At 53.1% G+C, this 22,350-nt stretch overlaps 3 protein-coding genes across 12 annotated transcripts in view; 1 reads left to right on the top strand and 2 right to left on the bottom strand.

The window, feature by feature from the left end:
* Positions 1-877: 877 nt before the first annotated feature.
* Positions 878-2,417, bottom strand: DDIT4 (DNA damage inducible transcript 4). The gene is made up of 2 exons (XM_030029857.1): positions 2,275-2,417; positions 878-2,038 (listed from the first exon to the last, which is right to left on the bottom strand). Exons 1-2 carry the CDS (start codon positions 2,369-2,371, stop codon positions 1,563-1,565), a joined length of 573 nt encoding a protein of 190 aa, XP_029885717.1. The 5' UTR covers positions 2,372-2,417; the 3' UTR covers positions 878-1,562.
* A 5,667-nt stretch (positions 2,418-8,084) lies between these two features.
* On the bottom strand, positions 8,085-15,028 carry ANAPC16 (anaphase promoting complex subunit 16). Of its 2 annotated transcripts, none has more exons than XM_030029858.2 (4): positions 14,941-15,028; positions 13,057-13,214; positions 10,783-10,857; positions 8,085-8,917 (listed from the first exon to the last, which is right to left on the bottom strand). In XM_030029858.2, exons 1-4 carry the CDS (start codon positions 14,994-14,996, stop codon positions 8,802-8,804), a joined length of 405 nt encoding a protein of 134 aa, XP_029885718.1. In that variant the 5' UTR covers positions 14,997-15,028; the 3' UTR covers positions 8,085-8,801. The 2 variants fall into 2 exon arrangements, with proteins under 2 accessions (XP_029885718.1, XP_040983099.1); XM_041127165.1 differs by lacking the exon at positions 14,941-15,028 and adding an exon at positions 14,407-14,509.
* Positions 14,695-22,350, top strand: part of ASCC1 (activating signal cointegrator 1 complex subunit 1) — a 41,468-nt gene continuing 33,812 nt past the window's right edge. For 4 of the 9 annotated variants that reach the window (XR_005933506.1, XM_041127157.1, XM_041127158.1 and 1 more), the window contains exons 1-5: positions 15,508-15,639; positions 16,627-16,748; positions 17,997-18,096; positions 19,000-19,097; positions 20,551-20,729. Coding sequence is in view for 8 of the 9 variants with exons in the window: in XM_041127157.1 (XP_040983091.1) it covers positions 15,581-15,639; positions 16,627-16,748; positions 17,997-18,096; positions 19,000-19,097; positions 20,551-20,729 (558 nt within the window). In the remaining variant the exon portion in view is untranslated. Of the gene's footprint in view, positions 14,810-15,064; positions 15,658-16,626; positions 16,749-17,996; positions 18,097-18,999; positions 19,098-20,550; positions 20,730-22,350 lie in introns of those variants that run through there. The other 5 variants (XM_041127161.1, XM_041127159.1, XM_041127162.1 and 2 more) reach the window with 5 other exon arrangements.

Genomic DNA, 22,350 nt, shown 5'->3' on the forward strand with positions numbered 1-22,350 from the left:
CGAGAAACACCTCAGTCCCCAAGATTTTAGGGGAACCCCCCCCACTTTACACAATGTGAGTTTGTAAGGGCACCGTTCCAGCTGTACCTGCCCAGCGCTGCTTGTTGCCGATTGCTCCTAGGTGGTACTTACATGGGTGAGCAATCTCAGCTCCCAACACTCCTGTCATGGGTTGTCATTTTCAGAAACAACTTTTTTTGGTGAAAATTTTCATCGAAAAGTTACTGTTTGTCCACAGGGGACGGGGGGAAACCCAAACAACTACCAAACCAACAACAGAAGCCTGAGCCAGAACACACACATTTGAACGGAAATGTGTTTTTTTTTTTTTTAGGCTGATTTTATCCCCCACACCTTCCAAGGGTTCTTCCTTTGCCAAGCAGCTTAATTACCCTTTAGTGAAAGCCTTTTCTCTGAGTGCCTCTAATTGCAGGCTTGGGTAATTGGTGTCATTTTTGCAGAGTGTGTTTGGAGCTGGGGAGCACTCCCCCTAGCAGGTGTGACCCTCCCTGTCCCCCTCCCTCTCAATTTTAGCCAATTCTCCTGGTTTTCTGCCCAAACTCCCCTCCGTAGCTCCCAGGGGAGGAGCAGCAGCCCCTTGCTGGGGTGCCAGGGTGCTCCCTCCCCAGGCACAGGCAGGCACCTGGCTGGCTCAGGGGCCTGACTCAGCTCCCCCTGAGTCACAGCCCCATGGCCTGCAATTAGGACCAGCCGCAGTGGGATTTCCCCCCCCCCATTCCCAAAACCTTCAGCTCCCACCACAGGGGCTGCCCTGCCAGGGAAAGGCTTCCTGGGGATGCCAGCGGGGATTTCAGACCATCAGGGAGTGGTTGCATCATCCCTCTCCAGACCACACTGACAACAGGGAGACAGCAGGTTATCAATTAAGACAAGTTTTATTAGAAAAGTAAAAAAAAACCACCCCGACACGATTGCATAGGAAGTTCTTGCACTTGAACATCAAGTGTACGAGTGTAAACTGTAACCAATGAAGCACCCACAGCATGTCACAGCGAGGGGTCCTGCCCTCCATCCCTGTGTCACCTCACACGCCCCGCTCGTGATCAAAGACACAACGCGATTCCGGACCCCATCTCCTGCCTTACTGGGAGCCTGCGCAGAGCCGCCCAAGTGCCAGCAGTGGGGTTTTATCTTTGATCCAGACCTACAGCCCAGCCATCCCTCACTCCCACACACACGCCCTCCCCCAGAAACCCCATTGATTACAATCCTTGTTACAAAAAAAGCCATGATTAATCAGCCAACAGGAGGAGACCATCTGCCCCCCCAGCAGCCCCGCTGCTGCATCCGGGAGCGCAGTCACCGCAATCATCCCACAATCATCGACAGTGTGAAGCAACCTCCGCCTGGGTCCCAGTCTGCTCCGCGTCAGGGATGCCCCGGCACAGGCAGGCACCCCGCGGGGACCTCCACCTGCCCAAACTACTTCCACCTACAGCCCTACTCCAGCCTAACCTAAACTACAGCGGCTGCCGGGAGCCGCCACGCTCTAACCGGCTCTTCCAAAGCACTTGGGTAAGTCGCTTCTCCAGCACGGCCCATCAGCACTCCTCTATGAGCAGCTGCTCGGAGCTGTACAGCTTCTTCTTGATGACCCTGAAGCCCGTGCTCAGCTTCAGCGGTGTGAAAGCCGGCCCCGAGGTGAAGAGTCCCTGGATCTTGGGCCAGAGGCGGGAGTCCAGCCGGAGCACCAGGGTGAGCTGGAAGGTGGGTACCACGGCTGGGTCCACGGCGATGTGCCCCACGTCGTGGCAGGCCTTGCCGTGCTCCACGCAGAGGTCGAGGAGGGCCCCGCGCAGCCCGCAGGGCTCGCTGCAGGCCAGGCGCAGCAGCTCCGTCCTCACCTGCGCCAGGAGCTGGGCCGGCATGAGGAGCCGGGAGCAGCGCTTGGCACCCAGCGGGGCTCTGCCCAGCGTGGCCTGGACCAGGTCCATCAGGTTGGCGCACAGCAGCTCGTCCTCGGGGTCGTGCAGCAGGTCCAGGTCTGGCAGGGAGGCCCCCTCGGCGTACTCGGCATCTGCGGAGGGGACGGCAGCCAGATCAGCCCGGGGTCTCACACTTGTGGGGGCACACCGAGCCCAGGGGTTTGGGGGGGGGGTGGGTATCTGGGGCACAGCGGCTTGGCACAGCACCCCTCCCGCCCTCGGGGACCCTCAGCCACCTCCCAGCCCCTGAGGGACAGCCCCGTCCCTCAGAGGGACGCCGGGCCCCTCAGGGACGTCTCCCGCCCCCTGCTCGGGGACCCCCGCTCACCTCCCTCCGAGCCGGAGGCGCTGCCCAGCGACTCGCAGTCGGAGGTCTCCAGGCGGCCCCGCTCTCCGCCCGCCAGCCGCTCCCACAGCCCCGGCATCCCGCCGCCGCCTCCGCCGCCCGCTCTGCCCCGCCGGCGGCCGGCCCGCCGCCTTATAGAGGGCCTCTACGGGAGTCCCCGCCCCTCCAGCTGACGCCCGCCAATGGGAGCGCGGGGCACGTCCGCGGCGTCTCTCCTGCCCGGTGACAGCGGGAGGCCCCGCCCTCTCCCCCCCACACGCCCCGCGCTCGGCTCCGCTCGGCTGCGTTCGGCTCCGCTCGGCTCGGCCCCGATCCGGCCCGGCCCCGGGACCTGCAAACGGCGCCGGGGGTTGCATCAGGAGGGGCCGGGCCGGGCCGGGCCGATCCGCCTGCCGCTCTGGGCAGCGCCCGCCGGGCTTCCCCGGCCTCCTGCCACCCCCTCAGGGCCCGGGCACCCCCTGAGGTCCCGGCTTGGGCCTGGGCCTCACCCCGGCCCTCACCTCAGCGCCCGGGCCTCAGCGCAGGCAACCCCCCCGGGGCCAGAGCCCACCCCGGGCCTCGCCTCGGTCCCCGGGTTGCGAAGCGGGCCCCGGCTGGCACGAAACCGGACGGCAGGTGACGAGGCCGTGAGGGTTTTCCTACCCGGCCTTGCTTTTCAAGGCCGACGGCCCTTCGTCTTCCAGGCGGTGTTTGCCCGGTGAGCACCGGCGGGGCCTGATCCTGCTTGCGAGCGGCAGGGGCGGCCCGGGCACGCGACATGGCGGACTCCGGTTCGCTCCTGCCCAAAGCGAGAGCCCGGGGCGCTGCCAGTGTCCCATTAGCCGGAGTTGTCCAGGTGTCTTTAAGAAAATAAGGGCTGTCGGAGTGAAACAGCATTAAAAATCAGAGGGTGCTGAGGGGGGGCGAGAGGAGGGCACGGCTGGGGCGGGGGATTTTGTTCAGTGCCAGGTGTCTGCCTCCCCCAGCGGTCTCCTAAAACGGGGGCGAGACGCTGTCCTCCTCTGAGCCCTCTGCTCTGGAAGCGTGTGTCCTCCCCACGGGTCCGTGCGTGCCTACCCCTGCGTACGTGACCTTTCCGAAGCCAGACCCTGAGGAGCGCGGGGAGCCAAATGAAGGCTCATTAATTGGCGATAAGGGGCTTTGTTTGTCCTCCCGCGCTGCCTGTGGCTTTATCGGAGGAGCTGAGCAGGCTCTGAAGTCACTCCGGGACCTATCTTGGGTACTGTCCTTCCTGAGCAGAGATTGATAACGCAGCGGTAAACGCTGCAGAGAGCCAACACTGGCCGGGAGCAAGGGGGACAGCGCCCGCCGCCTGTGACCTCTGCCGTGGGGGAGACGGGGACAAATCCTCCCACCCAAGAGCTGCAGGGTGGTGGGCGTGGAGGGTCCAGGCACCCCACCAGCAGCTGTAGCGGTGGGGAAATTGCTTTTTAGGGGTCAAAGGAGAAGTGGGGCTTGAATCTGTCACCATTTTGGGAACAGAGGTCCAAGCCGGAGGAGCGGGTAGCATCCCAGGGAGTGGTGGGGTGGAGGGGATGTGCGGGGAGCTGGGAACAAGCCCTGGCTCGTGCCCGGGGCACGCAGGGCTACTGCTCTGCTTTTTGGGACAAAAAATGAACAAACCCCAACCCCAGCTGTTAAAAATATACGCGGATATTTGCGCACTCGCCGCGCAATGCAGTGAAATATACACACGTGCACTCAGAAATGGTTGGATTGTGCTTGGGATCCTGTTTTTAACAAAATCCAGCTCGTGGGTTTTTTCTCCCCACAATCACCAAGTCATTGGTACGAATGTTCGCTGGGCGAGGCTGAAAATAGATGGGGAACTGCTGGCTTTGGGGTCAAACCAGGGGGAAAACGGCAAATAAACAAAAAAGAGGTAAAGGACCACAGGGAAGGCGCCTTGCTAAAAATAAGCTTGAATTCTGAAGCCGAGCATAAATATTTTTCTTTCTTTGCCATAACATTGCCTGGTAGGCAGGGGAGCAGGCAGCCTCTGGTGTGACAGCAAGTTTTAAAGTGAAACGTGACTTCTGATCTCTGAAATAAAATAATCCTAATGGGCTGCTGAGCACTCGCGCTTCTGCTGGGAGGGGAGGCGTTGCGGGGCTTGCAGCTCATTTTCCTTCCCAAAAGAGACTGCGACCCGGGCTGCTCTTCTGCAGCGGAGCCTCTAGAAATGGTTTGGGGCTAGAAAGCAAACTTTTAACTACAGTATTAGTAATCCTTGCGCTTCCCCCTCCCGGGTACTGCTGCTGGCGTAAACCCAGCGTGATTTTTGTGGCTGAGTGGCGTGTCTTTCCCCCCAACCTGCCGTCCTTTCTGGGGAGAGCAGAGGGGGCTTCAGGATGATGGATGAAACTTTCTGGACAGCCTGTTCCCGGCTGGCTGCGCCTTGTGGGACACCCCCCCCCTCCGGCCCCTCGCCCCATGATGAAATTTGTTTGCTCGATCACTCCGATTTCCAGCCTGACCGGCTTTGCAAAGGGTTAAGCGGGAGCTGGCGGGGGCGGCTGGCGTTGGGGAGGGTCCTTGCTGGGCCCCTGCCCGGGATGTGCTGAGCTCAGCGGTTTTGCAGGACTGCAGGGGGAGGGGGCTGGGGAGAAGGAGGAGGAGGAGGAGGAGGAGGAGGAAGGGAGGAGATGTACCGGTTGTGTGTGGGGGTGTGCTCAGTGAGTGCCTTGGCGCACGTCGGGTGCAAACTGTGCCCCGCGTATGCCGGGTTGGGGGGGGACAGATTCCTGCCCCATGGTGTGGCTCCCACTGCCCATGGTGTCGTCTTCATCTTCACATTGGTTCCCAGCAGTTCCGTGGGCCAAAAAGCTGCTTTTAGGTAGATTTACACATTATTTCGACACACGATGGCTGGCCAGGGTTGGCGCAGAGGCTGGTGTGACCCTCTGTGTCCAAACATTCACCTGGGGAATGTAACGAAAGGGCTGAGCTGGTGGGGGGGGAGGCCACGGTTTTCGGGGTGTCCCCTAAGTACCTGCAGGGTGGGTGTCCTTTGCACCCCTTCTGCCTCTGTCCTCGGTCACCGGCTCCCTGGTGGTGGCGGGGGGTGACGGGTACACCAGGGGTGACCCCACGCATCCTTCGCCACCGCGCCGAGCCCACGGCCGTCTCTAACAGGCAAGCTGAAGGCTGCGGGCTGGGTGGGATTCCGCAGCAGGTCCCGGCGTGCCGCCGGCCGGGCAGGTCTCTGCCACAGCCAAACCTTTCGGGCCCGTCTCTCACCCCCGGGACAAGCAGCTGCAGGCAGGCTGCCTACCCGCGACGTGCGGGAGTCGGGCATAGAAACAAGGAACGTGCGTCCGAGGAGGTCGGTGGATGGGTTTTGGCAGCTGAGACACCGAGTGCCGGGTTGGCACCGTGCCATTTGCAGGGTGGGGGGCTGTGAAATTCATCTCCCCTTGGATGCTTTCGCCCCGTCCCAGGCAAAAACCGGGAGCCGGTGTTTTGGTGGAGGGCTGCCGAGGTGCTGCCCCACACTCCTGCATCCTCGGCATGGGGAGGGGGAGAGGCCCTCCCCGGCCCGGTGTTTTGGCCGGGCGGCAAGGCAAGCGCGTGCCTTGGCACCGTCCCCGGCGCTGGGGCCATGGCCAGCAGCGCGAGGAGCCAGAGAAGGGAGGCGCGAGTGGGACTTGCACGCCGGTACATAACGTTCTGCTGCGAGCACCCACAGGAAAACCAACCAGCAGCCCTGAACGGAGCTCTTTGTTCAGCTTTTTTTTTTTTTTTTATTTTCCCTCCCCTCCCCGCATCAACTTTTGCTCGCAGCTGACAGGCTCCCTTCCCCCTGCCGCTCTGCTCCCAGCTGCAGCCTCCAAATAGCCCCCCCAAGCTGCTCGCCGAGCCCCCGGCGATGCTGCAGAGACCCCCCCACCCCGAGCTTTGGGGAACGGTGCTTCAAAACCCCGAGGAGGAATAGTTAACCGCCAGCTCTGCCCCACAGATCTGCAAAGCAGAAATAGGGCAGCTGAGGAGTTTCCAGCTGCCAGGGAAAACCTGTATTTGGAGGAGGGGGAGCGCAGGTTGTTTTTTTTCTATTTTACCGTGCAGCAATCCCTCTGGTTTTCGCCGCCTTACATAAAGTGTTTACTGAGCAGGAGGAGGGAACAGCCAACAACATGTTTTTGCATTTGTAGTACTGTACAGGGTGAACTTTTCACTTCCTCTGAATGGCTCTCACACATGTGTCTATTTTGGTGCTGGGCACACATACAAACAAGCCATGTACGGCACGGAGCTGGGGCCGTTCCCTGCTCCTGCTCCATCCAGCCATGAGCCCGGCACACCGCCGAGAAATGGCTGGAAAACAAGGAATGGGAGGAGGGCAAGGGGGGGGCTGCTCTGGAGAAATCTCAGCCCCGCCATGTTTCGGACCCTTCGGCACGAGCTGGGCTCGCAGGGAGATGTGGGCAATGCTTGGGCACCGCATCCCGCCGGCAGAGCCGCAGGCGCCGATCCCCTGGCGTCCCCAGAGGGCTGGCGGAGTGGAAAAGTTTCCCGTCGAGCAGTAAAAAGGAAAAGCTCTTTCTGCATCTGATTACGCCGGTTGCAGCACGTAGGGTCGGCGAGTGGGTGGGACTCGGTGCGAGCAAGGGGGGTTCGGGGCGCTGCTGCGTGGTCGGCAGCAGAAGGCGCGGGGCTCCGCTCCCAAACCCCACGATGTTGTCTTGATATGGGGGGGTATTTTTGGCAAGTTTGGCCAAGGTAAGTTTAGGTGGCTGGAGTAAGCAGGATTAAAAATAGATGATGTAAAACAAACAAACAAGTCGACGATTGAAACGCTCCCTTCTTTTCAAAATAACCCCATCTGGGATGGAGTTTTAATACCGAATGCCGTCACGTTTAAAGCGATACTGGCCGAGGAGCTGCTTACTGTGCAGGAGGCCCCTGCAGATCAGGGGCTGGCGGCCCTCCAGGACCAGGGAGGAGGTTTTCCGGGCCGTGCACGGGGGAGGCGGTATGGGACACGTCTCAGCTGAGCTGTAGCCTTACGTGAGAACACCCGTACACGGTTTTGGAAACCGTAGAGCAAATTTCCACGGGTGCGGAGCTGGGACTGGGGCTGCATCTGCAGATCGGGGCTGGCTTTTGGGTGGCATGTGGCTCTGGATCACAAAAAGCTGACTCTGATACTAGAACTAATCTATAAACAGAAACGAACGCAGAACTTTTTCCCATTAGTTTTAGCTAACACAAATTGCCAGTGATATAGCTCAGATGGGGATGGATTCAAATGAATCTCTTTCAGTCCAGATGTGGCTGGACTGAAAAAGCAAGTAAAAATAAAATCGTCTCATAAATAAGATGTTGAAAGTGGAAGAATTAGGCATTGGGAGCATTAAGTTGTACAATTGCTTAAATACTGTGCAGAGCCTATCCCCCTGCTGGCTAGCAAAAACGTGGTGTTAAGGCTCTAATCAATGGAAAATTAACATGTTGAAATGGTTATGCCAGAAAATGGAAATCCCGTTCCCCTCAAGAACAGAAGTGAAGTACAAATGAAAAACAAGATGATTAAAATGGATGGATTTAAATAAGGGTTTTCTGCTGGCCGAGTTAAACCAGGATTAAAATCTGATTTAAATCAATCCACTTTGGAGCGTAAAGCAAGTGTGGTTTGGCTGCTCTCAGAGGATTTTTTTTTAAATTGAACTTAAGCTGACCATCATAACAGCCAAGCTGCCTCTGAGCTTCATTAAACCTCCTGTTACCTACCGAATGGTGAATTGTTTCTTTCATCAGGCCCCCCCCCCACCAAGCTTTGAAAAGATAAACGGTTTCAAAGACAGAATTATTTTATTATCACAGAGCAATCTAATATATAATAAAGAGGAAAAAAAGAGTTTCAGGGTATTAAAGATACACCTCCTGCATTAGAGAGCAGTGTCCTACCGGCACGCGCTATGCAGACACAAGAAAAACAGCAACGGAGAGAAAACAGCTTCAGTGATACACGAGGTACCTCTGGAGAAAGTGTCACCGCTTGCCCCCTCTCAACTGACCCGGGACAGTTCTCGTCCTGTTCATCCCCCAAAACAACGGCTAGGGCTGAAGAGCGTTTTTGGCAGGGCGTCGTACTTCCGCTCTACAGAGGCCTGGCTTGAGCGGCAAAGATGCAGGCTTCCCAGCCTGCCGATCACCCGGCCCTTCGGCCATGCACTGGGGAAAGGCCAGGCTGAGTTACTGGGTTGCTTTCCCCTGCCACCACCTCTGTAAACAATAAGGTGATTCTCTTGAGTTCTGTAAAACTGATCCTACCTTCTAAGTTACAGAAACTGAGCCCTGCCAGCCTGTAACGCTGCAGAGGACTTGAAGAATCCCATCATTTCCATTTACTGGCACCTTTGCGGGGGATCCCCACTCTCAACTTAAAAAAACAAAAAGCCCAGTCCTGCTGATGCAGCTGTCAGCATCCTGATAAATGGGGGTGTGTTTTGAAGCCAGGCCAGAGAATGTTTTTCTTCTGCTCCCTGACAGCAGCGATCCAGCCACGCTTAGCCCGAGGAGGGAGTGAATCCCAGGAGCTGCTCTATTGGCTTGTACCTCCACTCATCTGCCTCCAGCTCTTCCACCAGACCGGCTAGTTTTTCCATCCGTGCGACTTGTTGATCTGCGAGAAGTTCAAAGGTAACTGTGGTTTGCAATGACAGCGCAATGAAACCTTTCAATTAGATGCAAATTCCCAGCTGTCAACGGGGAACAGAGTAGAATAAAACCCACCGAGCCAATTTGAATGCAAACCCACTCTACACGACGCCCTATGCAAACGGCGAGACCTCGCCAGATCACAGGAGAAAGCAGGGACAGGCTTTTCTGCCTCGTCCAGCACTGAATGTGTATTTACCCATCCCTGCCCGTGCCGTGTAAATTCAAGTCCTAACAGGGAAACACAAGGCCAATTAGTGCATGGGGGTGAAAATAGGATGAAGCTCATTTTTTTAGCGTAAATATTTATAGTGCAAAAGAACAGAGAAGTTCAGAGAGGGCTTGGTCAGCCCACGGTAGAGCTGGGTGCAGTGTGAGGAGCTCCTCATTTTAATGAGGGTCCTTTGAGCGGGACCTGGATGACTGTAGCAGAAAGGCTCTGCAATCAGAGCACGCTAATGACACGAAGGTCCCCGCGGAGAGACGGGCTGCCTCCCTGGGGATCCTCAAGACAACTTGTTCCTCTCAGCTTTATTTAAAACTGGTTGTGCGTCGGGCACGCAGGCTCCATTTTCAGTTACATTAGCTGCAGTGGTAGAGAGATGAGAACAGCCCTTCTCTTGGCTCTGCTGGAGGTTTAAGAGAGCAGCGGCCTCTTGGAAAAACGGCCTGCTACGGGCCGACTTAGTAGCAAGAGGCGTAACACAAAATGTACATGATTTATGCTGACTGCAGCAGTGGGTGCTTTTAAGAGGGACTGTTCTCACTCCACCTCCCGCAAGCGAGTGCTTTTGGGAACTGTCAAACAAACAAGCCAAAAAATGATGACCTCGATCTTTTTTTAAGCCTTTCCCCTTTCTTACAGGGAGGCAACCGGTGCTCCACAAACCAGTTTCAAAGGCTGGTGCTTATCAGGGTGCCAGTCTGTGCAGCAGCCCCCAGCAGCTACAGCCACAGTAGCGCCGGAGCTGTGGAAACAATGGCTCTGAAGTTCGGCTTTGTGCTTTGGTTCAGAAATAGAGGATCACAGCCTTGCAAGCTGCTGCACGCCCCCAGACCTCCTCCTCACAACCCTTGCCGGCGGAGCACAGGAAACCTCACCGGTCTGAGACAACACGGGGAAGTGTTCTAGCTGACAAGAGGCACGGACCAGAAAGGATGTGACCCTCGAGCAGCAGATATGGTCTGGTGCTGAGCTCTGCCCAACGTCTTAAGAACGAAAGCTGCCGTGCAGTCAAGCCCATCGTACAGTTACAGGCACCTGGGAGGCGGGCAAAGGCCCCAGGAGGGAAGCCGAAGTTCAAACAAGATGTAAGGCTCTTTCTTGGGGAGGGTAGGGAGTGGAGTCAGCCCCATCATGCCACACCAGGCACCTGCGTGTCCGTCTCCTGAGCACCTTTGGAAACCTCGCTTGACCCTGCCAGTGTCACGAGGGCTCAGCAGAGAAACAAAGGTGGAATCAAGTGTCTCTTTGCCCGAGGCCAGAGAGACAGTCAGCGCTGGGCCAAGATCAGAGCGTGGGCGTTTCCTGCCCATAACCTCCTCTTCTGGCCTCACCTCTCGTGAAGGCAGCGCGGCACACAGCGATGGAAAAACAAGCTTCGAAAGGCACAGTCTGTTCCCACCCAGGCTGTGTGGGTTCCCGTCGCTTTGCATAGGGCTTGCAAAAGGACTCGATGATGGTCTGACTTAGCGTTAACTCGCCAACTTAAAAGGCTATTCTGCTTTTTTGTGGTTGGCACCCGAGAACATGTCAGCCTTTTCTCCGTGCTCCCCTGCCATCTTCCCCCATCAATGTGCAGTTAAAATAGACAGTGCTTCAGTGCTTACCGTGTTTCACTTGCTTTAATGTAGATGCAACCTGATAGCTGAAGACAGATTCACAGAGGAATCTTTCGGAGCCATCTGTAAACAGAAAAAGGGACATAGTTTTATCTGAGAGTTTTAAGACTGAGCAGCCTTAACCGAGTGCCACCGACCTTCTAATTTTATGTTCAAGGTGTGGGTTTCCCCACTTGCCTTGTTCTGACACTTTCCCCTGCACCAAGGGTGCAGCGCTCCGGTTTCTGGCCCATACAGCCCCGCAGTCAAATCCTGTGTGGGGCTTTGGCTGGCTCCCGGTGCTGCTGGGGAATGGCTGTGCTACCTGGGAGACACCCTGGCTGACATTCTGTTACATCCCCTCTGTCAAGCAATTTTAGTCCATTTTAAATAGAAGGTAAGCTAAGGAGAAGCCAGCTAATATTGTGGCAGTCTCCGATTCCCTCAGGGCTCAGACACTTGTGTCCTTATAATGCTTTATGATTTCCCACAGGCTTAGACCATAACCCCGCATAAAGGATTTCAAATAATGTGGATCTTGCCATCTAAGTCAGTAATTGATCACACAACTGCCTCAGAAATAAAGCAATGTAGAATACATAGCTAACTGTGTGCCAGGCACTGACATAGTTTGTACTACTTCCTTCTGAAAAACACCAAAACACCTACAGGTTTATTTAAAACCAAGCGAGATAGATAGTTAAAGTAACAATAAAAATCAGTCAGTTAGTGGGGATTTTTGAAGAGGAAACTGGTATGCAGCTACCCCACTAGTACCTGCTTGACGAAAGAATGGGTGTATCACCTTTTATCTCAGAAATTAAAAAGCTAACCTAAAGCTTCCTGCCACAGGGAGAGTGTTTAGTTGTTGCTGCTACCCAGAGCAGACAAACTGCCATGTTACTGGTAAAGAGGTCAGCCCAACACAAAATCAATTAAAAGCTCCGAGCCATAAAAATGAGGAGAGAAGCAATTTCAAAGACTAAGGGTAGAAACAGACCCCCGGCCCTGGAAAATCTAATCCAAAGCTGAACCCCAGGTAAGAGGGAAGAGTCGGGAGTTTTGCTGTGCTCAGAGCATCCTCTTGCAAGCCGTTGAAATGGTGTGTTGGTGCTGCACTGTGCTATTTCCAAACATACCCTTCCCTTTCCTCCGACTCCTCAGCCCAGCTGTCCTGCTGAGTGCCTCTCGGGAGGAACAGCTGCCTGTCTATTTGGTAACATGAAGTGCTTCATCATTTTAATTTGTTTTGAGGGCTCGTTAAGTTCTATGAGCAAGCCTTTAGTCATAATTACTTCAACAGACCAGCATATGGGCTCTAATGTGTAATAAAAACAGTCCTTGAACGATGTACTGATCAGTTCCCAGCTGCCCTGCGCTGCCGTGTCACTTCTGAACTGCAGGGCCACCCAAGCCTTGGTCCCAGCCACCCCAATGAATTTCAGGCTCACACAGTCAAGTGTGCGGCATGGTGACACGGGAAGTTCAAGGGGAACAGACAGACAAACAGACAGACCGACCCTGGCTTAACCCTGTCATGTGGAGGACCTGCCCTTCCTCCCTCACCCAGAGCAGGGGCAGGGATGTGTAGCTGTGACGTGCCTGAGTCCTCCTTCAGGCAACCACCATGAAGCGGGTGGCAGGGCTCGGGCACCCAAACGCAAGACACGGTGCTGGATCAGAGCCCCGACCCTCTCCAGGTGGCCCTGGAGAAACACCCCGACAAGAGTGAGCCCAAAAGGATCCTTTAAGCCTCGAAGGATTAAAAGAGAGGTCTAGTCCTGATTTATCCTCTTGCAGACCTCTGCGGCGAGGTTTTAATTTGGGTTGAGGGCAAAAGAAAGCCTTACGTTTCCTGGCCAGCAGGGATACAAGCTGCCTCCTGTACTAGCCCAGTCAAATCCAAACCCAGAATGCATTTTGCCAAGAAAAATATTCCTGCCTCAGCTATCTTTACAGTAATTCCTGCCCGACATCAAAAGATTAGCTAACAATGAGCAATTAACACCGTCATGTTCCCTTTCAGGTAGATTGTTTCCTTGTCTGAAGTGTTGTCACGGAGCTAAAAAAGAGGTGACTGCCAGAAAAATCACTTCCTCATGAACAACTGGTGGGAGAGCTGGGGCTGCTCGGGACCTACCCGAGACCTCGTGCTTCCTTCCTCCCTCCAGCTTTTGCCAGCTAAAGTCCAAAAAGGCAGTGGGGTGCCAAGCTCGGCAACTCCCTTGCAGGGCTGCCTGCATACCAGGAGGAGCAGGGAAGGAGAAGGGCAGGAGCAATCACCTTCCAGCATCTCCCCAGCTCCTTTGGGGTAAGTGAAGAGGGCTTTTCGGGGCGGCGCCAGGTCCGAAACGCTGAACCCTGATCCTGTTACAGAGCTGCCGCTGACTCCACCAGCTGAAGAGGATGAGGAAGAGGCTGCCATTTCACTCCGTCCCAGCCTGGAAGAACAAAAAGGGACCAAAGCGGAGTTAGGAAGGGCGTCTCGGAGTTTCCCAGGGCACGAAGCCAGTGACCACGCACATATCTGACGGCAGATGACGGCGGCGAGGTCCAGGAAGAGCCAGCGAGTGCAGTTTTGGGCTGCCGCCCCTGCTCCATGGCTCTGCAGCCTCAAGGCGCTGGTGATTTGAGGCTGCCCTGCATGCGTGGGAGAGGCTGCCCGTGCCTGCTGCGGGCATGGGTGCAGTTAGCTGTCGCACCACGCGGTGGCACCCAGAAACTGAAGGTAACCCACGCTCTGACCCCTCGGACAACGGGGGCCTGGGAATTCAGCGGGAGGATCGGAGAGTTCGTAAAAATAACCTGGCACAGGTCACTGGCCTGAATTCACTGGCCTTCAGCTGTCTGGTGCTTCTTCCGCTCCCCAGGGTCATAAAAAGACTTTTTTTTTTTTTTCTTTTTTTGCCTTGTTTCCAGGAGCACAAACACAGAAAAAGTCCTGCTGCCTCATAAAACCTGGAAGCCCACAGGACTGCCAGTTCCAGTGTCACATCCTGCACGAAGCCACACCGGGCCTAATTTGCAGCAACTGCCCTCTGCATCACTCCAGATGTGCTTTTGCTTTTAAAACCCTGTGTTTGACCTAAACTGGCAATGGCTGAGCATCCATCTGCCTGTACAGCACAAGCCCGGTCGCATCTTGCGCACCCTTTTCTCAGCCTTGTTTTTAAGAGGTATTGGCTTTACGTTTACCATGAAGGAGCACTTAAAACTTGTCACATACCTCTCCGATAGTAAAAAAGCTGTCACTCTGCACTTGTAAGTGACAGCACTTGCTACTCCTCCAAACCACTTATAAGCACTTCCCAATTATTCTGCCCATTTAACACATTTCTATTATCCTCCTATTTAATACACTTCTGCAGACTCCTTAGGCTGGGCAGACAGCGCCTTTGGAAAGCACTCAAGGATTTAGGTGAGAAAATGGGTTTTTGAAAGTCTGTTACAACTAGAAATTGTATGCTCATTCACAGTTAAACTCAAGGTTGTTTCATTTACTGCAAGTAATACAAAACGGCGTGGCAGCTCGCAGAGGAGCCTGGGCATTTACGGGATGTGAAGGAAAATGCCTGGATAAAAAAAAGCTTTAATATGGCTATGAGACGTCCAGGAACACCGTCCTCCGCAAACCTGGGCAGGCCCAGCTCCCCGCTCCTGAGGGAAGCGATGGTTTGCGCGGAAGTGACACCGACCGGGGCTCGCAAACCTGGCGGATCCCTAGGCAGAGCTGCAGGATTTTTATTTTAAATAGGCTGAGGCAAGCACAGCGGAGGGGGACGGCGGCCCAGGACCATGCCTCCACGACCATCGCCCGAGGGGCCGGCCATTTTGCGGGGGGGGGGGCGGGGGGAGAGAGAGGTGGGGCTGCCGGCACTGCGCATGCGCCGCGGTGCCTCTTGCCCACACTCCCCCCCGACGGGGGCGGCAGCCTCGGTAGCGCCACTGCGCCTGCGCCGCGCCTCGCCCCGGCTCCGCCCCCCCCGCCCTCTCTCGCCGTAGCCCCTCCCCCGCTTCCGTAGCAAGCTGCTTCCCGGTGAGTGAGGCCTCCGGCGCCAGCTTCTCCCCCCCCCCCGCTCCCCGTTCCCGTTCAGCCGAGCGCCCTTCTCCTCCCGGGACGCTTCCCCTCCCGCTCCCGGGGGGGGGGCCGGCTCCTCCGAACCTTACCTAGGCGCCCGGACGGCTTGGCGCAAGCGGCGCGCGTGATCGCGCTCGCGGTGCATGCTGGGGCGGGCGGGCGCCCTTCCTACTTCCGGCGTGGAGGGAAGTGGCCGTGGGGGACGGGGGCGGGGGGGCGATCGGTAACGGCTGCGGCGGCCATTGCCCCGCGGGGGGCCGGGCCGGGGGAACCCCGCTGCTTCCGGGCTCTTCCTCAGGGCTGTTGTGCCCTGTCTGCCGCTCAGCCCCGCGGCTCTGTGAGGAGCCTGGCCCGATCCCTCTTCCTGCGTGCGTGGAGAGCCAAGGGCCCCCCCCCCCCCCCCCCCAGGCAGGCAGGCAGGCAGGCAGGCATTGCTGGTGTGGTCGCTCCTGAGTGTTTTTTAAAAGTCCTGTACCAAGAAATTGTGACACCGGCTTTGCAATTTGGGGGGGGGGGAAGCTGAAACCACTGAGCTTTTTTCATGGCTTACTCTGTCTTCCTCTGTGCACAGTTCACATCTGCGCTTCTTCCCTTCAACTACAGGAATGCCTTTTTATTTACGTTCAGGTGGTTGTAAGTCATTTCAGAAGGTGGGGCTTTAATTGAGGGGAAAAGCATTAACCTTCTGAACCTCGTGTCACCCCATATAATAAATCCAGTTTAGGATAAATGCATCTTCAAAGGCAAGCTCTTCAATTTTTCCTGTCAGGTTCTGTTGTAGCAGCCAGGTAAACCTTCTGACGAAGGTGAATTTTTTGGTGGAGACTTTGTCTTGTGAGTAACAGAAATTTCTTTTTTAAAAAACAAGGCAAACTGAGATACCCAATGTTAACAATTTCAGTGAATGTAGAAATTAAAGTACGGAAGATGTAAAGTTTCTGATAGATGGCTGCCAGTTCTTTGCTTCTGCACCATTAAATGTTTTCCACTGTAAAAAGTTTAACTCTGTGCCCTGTATTTCTAATATCATTTGGAATACTGCGGGGTAGCGTAAGACTGTTATGTGTATGCCTCAAACTTACGACGGTGCTCTGGGGTGGAGGGCAGGAGGTGTTACAGCTTACACCAGCCAGCGCCAACCCCTCAGAGCGCTTTGTTTCCCTTCCCCAGCCACCTCCCGAGCAGATCCAGGGAACTGGGTTTGCTTTTGAAAAGCTCCCTAGGCCTTTGAGAATCTAATGGAGGGTGACAGGTGTTTTGAGAGAGTTCAGTGCTGTAGGGGAATCCTTGCAAGAGGCTGGGGTCTCTTTGGTCTGCAGCTATGGAAAATAATGTGGTGAAACTGTTCAGAATCCTGAACGGTGCTGAAATGGCACATTGACTGAGGCTGCAGTGAGTTTAGGTAAAACCTGTGAGTTTCAGGGACAGCGGTGAGCAGCTGCTGACCTCCTTGCAGGGGCAAAAAACCTGATGCTTCATTACATATCTTACCATTGCTTAAATTTCCTGGTTTTACTTGATTGTGCTTTACGAGTATACTCCTAAGTTCTCATAAAATTAGTCTTTGAATGAGTGACCTGAGGTTTGAGAAGGTACTGCCTTTCTGAAGTCTCTCCTGCATATGCACAGAAGGAGTTATAGCTCTTGTGGAGGTACAGACCTCGCTGTTTACCTCAGAGCTCCCCCAATGCCTCTTACAAATTATTCACGAGGAAACTTTGAAATTTAGCTCTTCTTGGCATAAGTTGTCAAAGCTGTCTTTGTTTTTGCATTAGGAGGAGGAGCAAGATGGACATTCTGCGACCCACCCTGATAAGGATCGGGGGGCGAGTATACAGGAAGAATCTCATTCAAGAGCAGGCCTACCAGCACGAGGAGGAGGAGGATTTCTGTGCAGGTAGAGAGTGCTGCGTGAGGGGTGACCGTGGTGCTGTCAGGATGCGCTACAGGTGAAAGCATCGACACTGGGGACCTAGGGAGCTCTTGGTGTTGTCTCTGACATCTTTATGTGCACAAGGACCTGCCCGTGCAGTGGAGTGAGGTGTTCAAGAGGGGGAAGAATGCTTTGCATTGGTCCCTGATGATCCTGCTGACCAAAGAGTGGATGTAATCCCAGTTACCTAATGGGGGTTTGGGTGACTGTGCTGCTGACTGTCGGTTATGTTTGCTGGTTGTGAAAGATCTCCAATAAAGAGGGAAAAAAAATGAGCTCCATAGATCTGTTTTCCTCAGGTTCCTGAAGTGCCTTTCTTTTCTGTAGTGTGATTATTTGCAGATATGGCAGGAGTAAAAGCTGCTCGCTAAAGATCCTCTGTCCTTGCAATGTTTGCCCCTTGAAGAACTGGCCTCTTATAATGTAGCTTTTGGAAGGTGTTACCTCTTTGGGGGGCAAAATTGTTCCTGTTCTGATGTATTATACTTTATCTTTCTGCCTGCTTGTTTGTTGTAGTTCTGCGTGAGTTGTGGGCACAGAAAAGCTCAGCTGTTATTTCTCAAATGGAAAGGGTTGTGGCTGTTGTGTCCTGTTTCTCCCTCCACCCTGCCTTTCAGCAGATTGAACAAAGCTTTAATAACCTGCTTGCCACCCAAATTAGTCCCTGTATGTGTTGGAGAGGAGATGGAAACCATGGCCTCTTTCTGGAAGTCGTGTTTGGTCCTAACAGGCACGACTGTGGCCCACAGATGAAAGGTGCATCTATTCTTCCATGCTGAGGGTGTGAGAATTTCTCTGTTTTTCCAAAACACTGTACTTGAACCCTTGAACCAAAAGTATCCTCACCTTTTATTTGTATTCTTCTGTGACTTTAAATTCCTGCTGGGGTCTCTGAATGGGCTGGTGGCCTCCACTATGCCAGGAGAAGAGACCATTCCCACTGGGTAGTTGCACAACTTCCAGCTGAGAGAAAACCTGGGCTGTAACTACTGCTTTCCTACGCCTCCCAGCCTGGTGGATTTAGAAGCAGTCATTATGTTTTCCGGAGCTGGTAGTAAGGTAAAATAAAAAGCAGTTAGCCACAGTGGAGGGGAGTCCATTTTTTTCCTTTATTTAACCTTGGGAGAAGGCGGCTGTGAGACTATTGTCCTACATAAAGCGCTGCCAAACTTTAGAGAGGTTGTACAAGGTCTGTTGTTTTTTTCCTGGTAGGCCCCAGTGACTGCGCAGACGAACCCTGTGATGCCTTTGTGGTGGAAGAGACTGGGAAAGGCTTCCAGTGCAAAGTGGACGTTCCCAGCCCATTATACAAGTGAGCCCGTGTGTTTCTGGTTTATTTGAGTTGCCGCTGGCTGAGGAAGCAGTTGAGCGCAGAATATTTTTTTGAGGTCGGGGTAAGCGCCAGATCTCTGAAATGTATTCCGTGATGTGGATTTTAGCGTTTGGGAAGGGAAAATTGGCGATGCCTTTCTAGTGCAGTTGTGCCACGCTTGACTCCTAGCCTTCCCTGTGACAGAGACAGCAGGTGGTGCTTTCTTGCTGGCAGGAGAGTTTTTGAGCATCTCTTCCCTTGAACATAAAAGGAGAAGGGGAGGAAGAACTGGGGCAAGCAGCCTGGCAGGGGGAGTTTGTGAAAGCTTTGAGAGAAAGTACACACGATTGGAATTGACTATTGACTCCAATCTGATGTTTACTGGGAAGCCTGTAGTGTTCAAAGCTTTATCTAGTTATTTTTGACAGTAATGTAGAGAAGCAAAAGTGTTCTGTTGTGTATTTGGATGCTGGCAAATGACTACCTCGAGCAAAGCAAAAAGCAGAAAAAGAGCCCTTAGTTCTTCATCAGCTGAGGTAATGGGAAAAAGGGATAACCCAGCTGACGAATAAGCTGTGGCAGGATGTGCTGTGCAGAGCTATCATGGACCGACTGACTTGTTTTAGCTTAAGCCAGTTTTGAGCCATGGGTCAACATCGTCCGGTGGTCCTGGGCTGGTCACGTGTGGAGTCCCAGAGTAGCCGCTGTGCCTGGACCTGCTGGTGGAGCTGGGTGCCTGCATCTCTCTAGCACAGAGATACCGAGTCCAGGGGCACCCAGCTGCCTGGAGCCATCTCGGAGCCTGGTTGATCCGTGACACGGTTAATCTGCTGGCTGGACAGATGTGATGGAGAGTGGCCCAGCGACACTGTGTGGGTGACTCTTGGACTTTTATGCCTCCAGGTACATCATTGGGAAGAAAGGGGAAACCAAAAAGAGACTAGAAACAGAGACTCGAACCTCCATCAGCATTCCCAAGCCTGGAGTCGAAGGAGAAATTGGTGAGTTTAACATGCACAAAATGGGTGTTCTCTCATTAGCTCTTGCACAGACATGATCTGAGCGGGGAGGGGGTATAGGAGGTGTTTTTCCTTTAATTCCTGCTTCTGACATGGCACTGACTCACTTTATGGCCCTGGGAAAATCACTTCACTTTTCTCTCGAGTTTATTTTTTCTGTCTATAAATGCTTATAAATCAGTGTAAGGTTTTTTTTGGGGGAAAAAAAAAAAATTCTAATCCAAAGAATAGGATAGTCTCACTGAAGTCACTTCTGGGCCTTAAATGACTGGCTTGAGAACTTTGGGCCTGAATGTGTTGGATTTGTTTTGTTTTTAAAATAATACCATTTCCATTACTAAGAAACTGTAATATACATCCAGAAAAAGTTACCGTGTTGTATATTTATGCACAAAATAAACTTCAGCATCTGCTTTAATATGAGAAGTGTGTTGATGATGTTGCTGCCTTTCTGGTGTTGTCACTTCACTTGATCCTGATAGTGAGAGCAGGCTTTCTTGTACCGTATGTTCCTTCTCATCACTTCCAGTGACTTAAAAAGAAAGGAGGTGTTGCTCATAAGGGCTGGCCCATGTGGGTTTCTGCCTGAATGGATATCTGGAGGGCCCCTTACGCACGCTCCGGTGATAATTGGCACGGTGTGCAGTTACGTTCGTGGTAGAGCTGTGAGGAGTAAGTGACGGGGGGATCCAGCTGTGGTGCTGCAGAGGAATGTGGCAGTACTTCTCAAGAAGTGGGTCTTGACTTCTTCCTGAGAACCGTGAAGGACTATTAGGAAGGTTGAGAGATGTTGAAAACATGTAATAAGAGGAAGCCAAGAAAATTTTGCCCCTTGCAGTTCTTTCCTTTCAAGCTCAAGTGTTCTCTGTTTGGTGCCTTGAAGTGCATGCACAAACAATATAGGCCATCTTGATCTTTGATAGATTTTCTTTTCTCTTTCGCTTTGACTGCCTTTATGAAAACTTGAAATAATGCTCTAGAAATCTGAAGAGCCACTGAAATGATAGACTCTTGGTTATTGTTTAGGCACTCAGAGCTGACTTTCTTGAGAGCAGAGGGATACTTTTGATACCATCATCCTGTCTTTACAGAGGAAAGCACAGCCGTGTCAGGCATTTTAAGTCAAGCATGGAGTCTGGCAAGATTTCTCTGTGCAGGGTTGGGGGTTTTAATTCCTAATGCTTCTTCAGCGAGCCCGGGGCTAACAGTAGAGAGGTCCTGTTGTGCAGGTTTTTCTAATTCCTCCTGTCATCTCCTGGGTGAAATGTTCTTACCTTCACAATATCCTCCAACATTGATATTTTAAAGCAGATGGATAAGCATCATGTAAAATCACGATCCATTTAATTACTCTTTGTTTTGCATGGACATGGGTGTCAGTAGTCTCACTGTAGCTTCACAGAAACCAGACAGGTATTGCTTTGTTTCCTTTTAGTGATTACAGGGCAGCATCGCAGCGGTGTCATCTCTGCCCGAACACGGATCGATGTTCTCCTGGACAGCTTCCGTAAGAAGCAGCCCTTCACACACTTCCTGTCCTTCGCTCTCAACCAGCCTGCCATCCAGGAGAAGTTCCTGCAGTTCAAGGAGGAAGTGTTGGAGAAATGCTCAAAGGTAAGGATCCACAGGAGAATTAAAATCAAGTGGAAGCCGTTCGGCAGAGTACCATTTCATTTATTGAGATAGCTTTTTGGCGTTTACCTTGAAGGCCTTATTCTATTCTATTTCCTAGAATGTATTTTTAACAGCCTTTTACTTAAGTTGGCGGATCTGCTGTGAATTTGTTGAGTGCTGTTGTAAAATCTTCTGGAAAGTAGAATGGCTGGCTTAGTAAATTGTTAGTAAAGTACTTTGTTCTCCTTAGAGATTTTCCTAGGTGGGAGGATATCTAAGATTCAAAAGAGGGTTGGGGTTGGTTTTGGTGGGTTTTTTTGTTTTTAATAGGAAAACCACTAAATAATGTAGTGGACCTTTCTACATTTTATACAATTTCTACAGAACTGTGAAACCATGTAGGAATTCACAAGTTTGCTGCTGCTTCTTCTTCACTTTTCTTTTGGTTACTGACAGTGAAGGAAGATGTGTGCCATTACCGGAGCTGAGCGAGAAATGACTTGGTAGCACATGCCATCCTGCAAATCTAATCGCTTCCCTTCTTCCCCATGAGACTTTGTGCTGACAGTCCCTCCTACTTGCCTTCAGATCTTGCACTGAGAGCAGCAGGAAATAGTTAGGCATAGGGAAATGAGGAACAGAACGACGTGAAAGCTGTGTATTCCCTGGTCTATTTTAGCATGCTTCTAGTTTGACAGAAGTGGTACGTCAATGCACAGGGCCAGGCTGAGGAGAGGGAACAGTATTATTAAATTGCTGTGTCCTCTGAGTCTGCTGGGAGGACATCTCTAGGCAAGAGAGAAGGGTTCCTCTTTGTGGCTGCTGCAGGTTAGATTGCATACACGCAGCAGGGTTTTGTGGGCTGATATTCTTACCTTCGTGGCCATCACTTCTGCTTGTGCCTTTCAAGGGGGAAAATACAGTCTTGCAGATAGCACAGCTTAAGAAGTTTAGTTTCCTATGTCTTCATGCCGTGGGTATGAATTATCTGCTATCTGAGGAAATATGAGTTCTTCCTCAAGTTTTCGTGGTCACTTGCACGTCACTTGTCTCATCTCCGAGAGCAGAACTGAGCTGGCTTTGCAGTCTTGTCTTTTCTGGCAGTTCTGATTTAAGTCCCTCTTCTACACCCAGCTGCCTATTTCCGTGACATCTTAGGAGCTTCCTATCACTCGTGTTTCCACCTGATGTTAAATACAACTGAAACTGGCCAACAGATCCAGGGATTAGCAACCAGTGCAATGCCATGAGCACCCTTTCCTTGGGCTAGGAGGGTATCACTGGCTCGATCGTCTATCCCCATTAGCCAGCGGCAGCTACCTTTATTAAAGCTTACCTTTGTTAAAGGAAAGCCCTGAAGACAGGGGGATGGAAACATTAGCCTGAGAAGGTGTTGGTTGGACTGAGTGCTGGAGCTCTGGCTGGCGTCAGTGGTGGCCTGGCTCCCTCTGTTGGTTTCTAGTTCTAGTCCTTGTGTGGGAGCACACCAAAGTTACAGGGAGAGAAGCGGCTCTTTGGGGGGCCGGTAACTTCAGCATGGGGCTCTGGTAGTGGCTGTTCATGCCATTGGCCCTGGACTGAGACCGCTGCTTTCAGGCTGGTGCTTCTCTTGCCCTTTATC

The sequence above is a fragment of the Aquila chrysaetos genome, chromosome 11 (assembly GCF_900496995.4).
Source record: "Aquila chrysaetos chrysaetos chromosome 11, bAquChr1.4, whole genome shotgun sequence".
In the NCBI taxonomy this organism is placed as follows: Eukaryota; Metazoa; Chordata; class Aves; order Accipitriformes; family Accipitridae; genus Aquila; species Aquila chrysaetos.

Bases quoted from the DNA above. Each gene is read 5' to 3' on its own strand.
- DDIT4 (XM_030029857.1), bottom strand. From the start codon at position 2,371: ATGCCGGGGCTGTGGGAGCGGCTGGCGGGCGGAGAGCGGGGCCGCCTG. The intron at 2,039-2,274 runs GTGAGCGGGGGT...TCCCCTCCGCAG, and splicing joins CGCCTCCGGCTCGGAGGGAG to ATGCCGAGTACGCCGAGGGG.
- ANAPC16 (XM_030029858.2), bottom strand. From the start codon at position 14,996: ATGCACCGCGAGCGCGATCACGCGCGCCGCTTGCGCCAAGCCGTCCGG. The intron at 13,215-14,940 runs GTAAGGTTCGGA...TTGTTCTTCCAG, and splicing joins CAAGCCGTCCGGGCGCCTAG to GCTGGGACGGAGTGAAATGG. The intron at 10,858-13,056 runs GTGATTGCTCCT...TTCTGTTTACAG, and splicing joins AGCTGGGGAGATGCTGGAAG to ATGGCTCCGAAAGATTCCTC.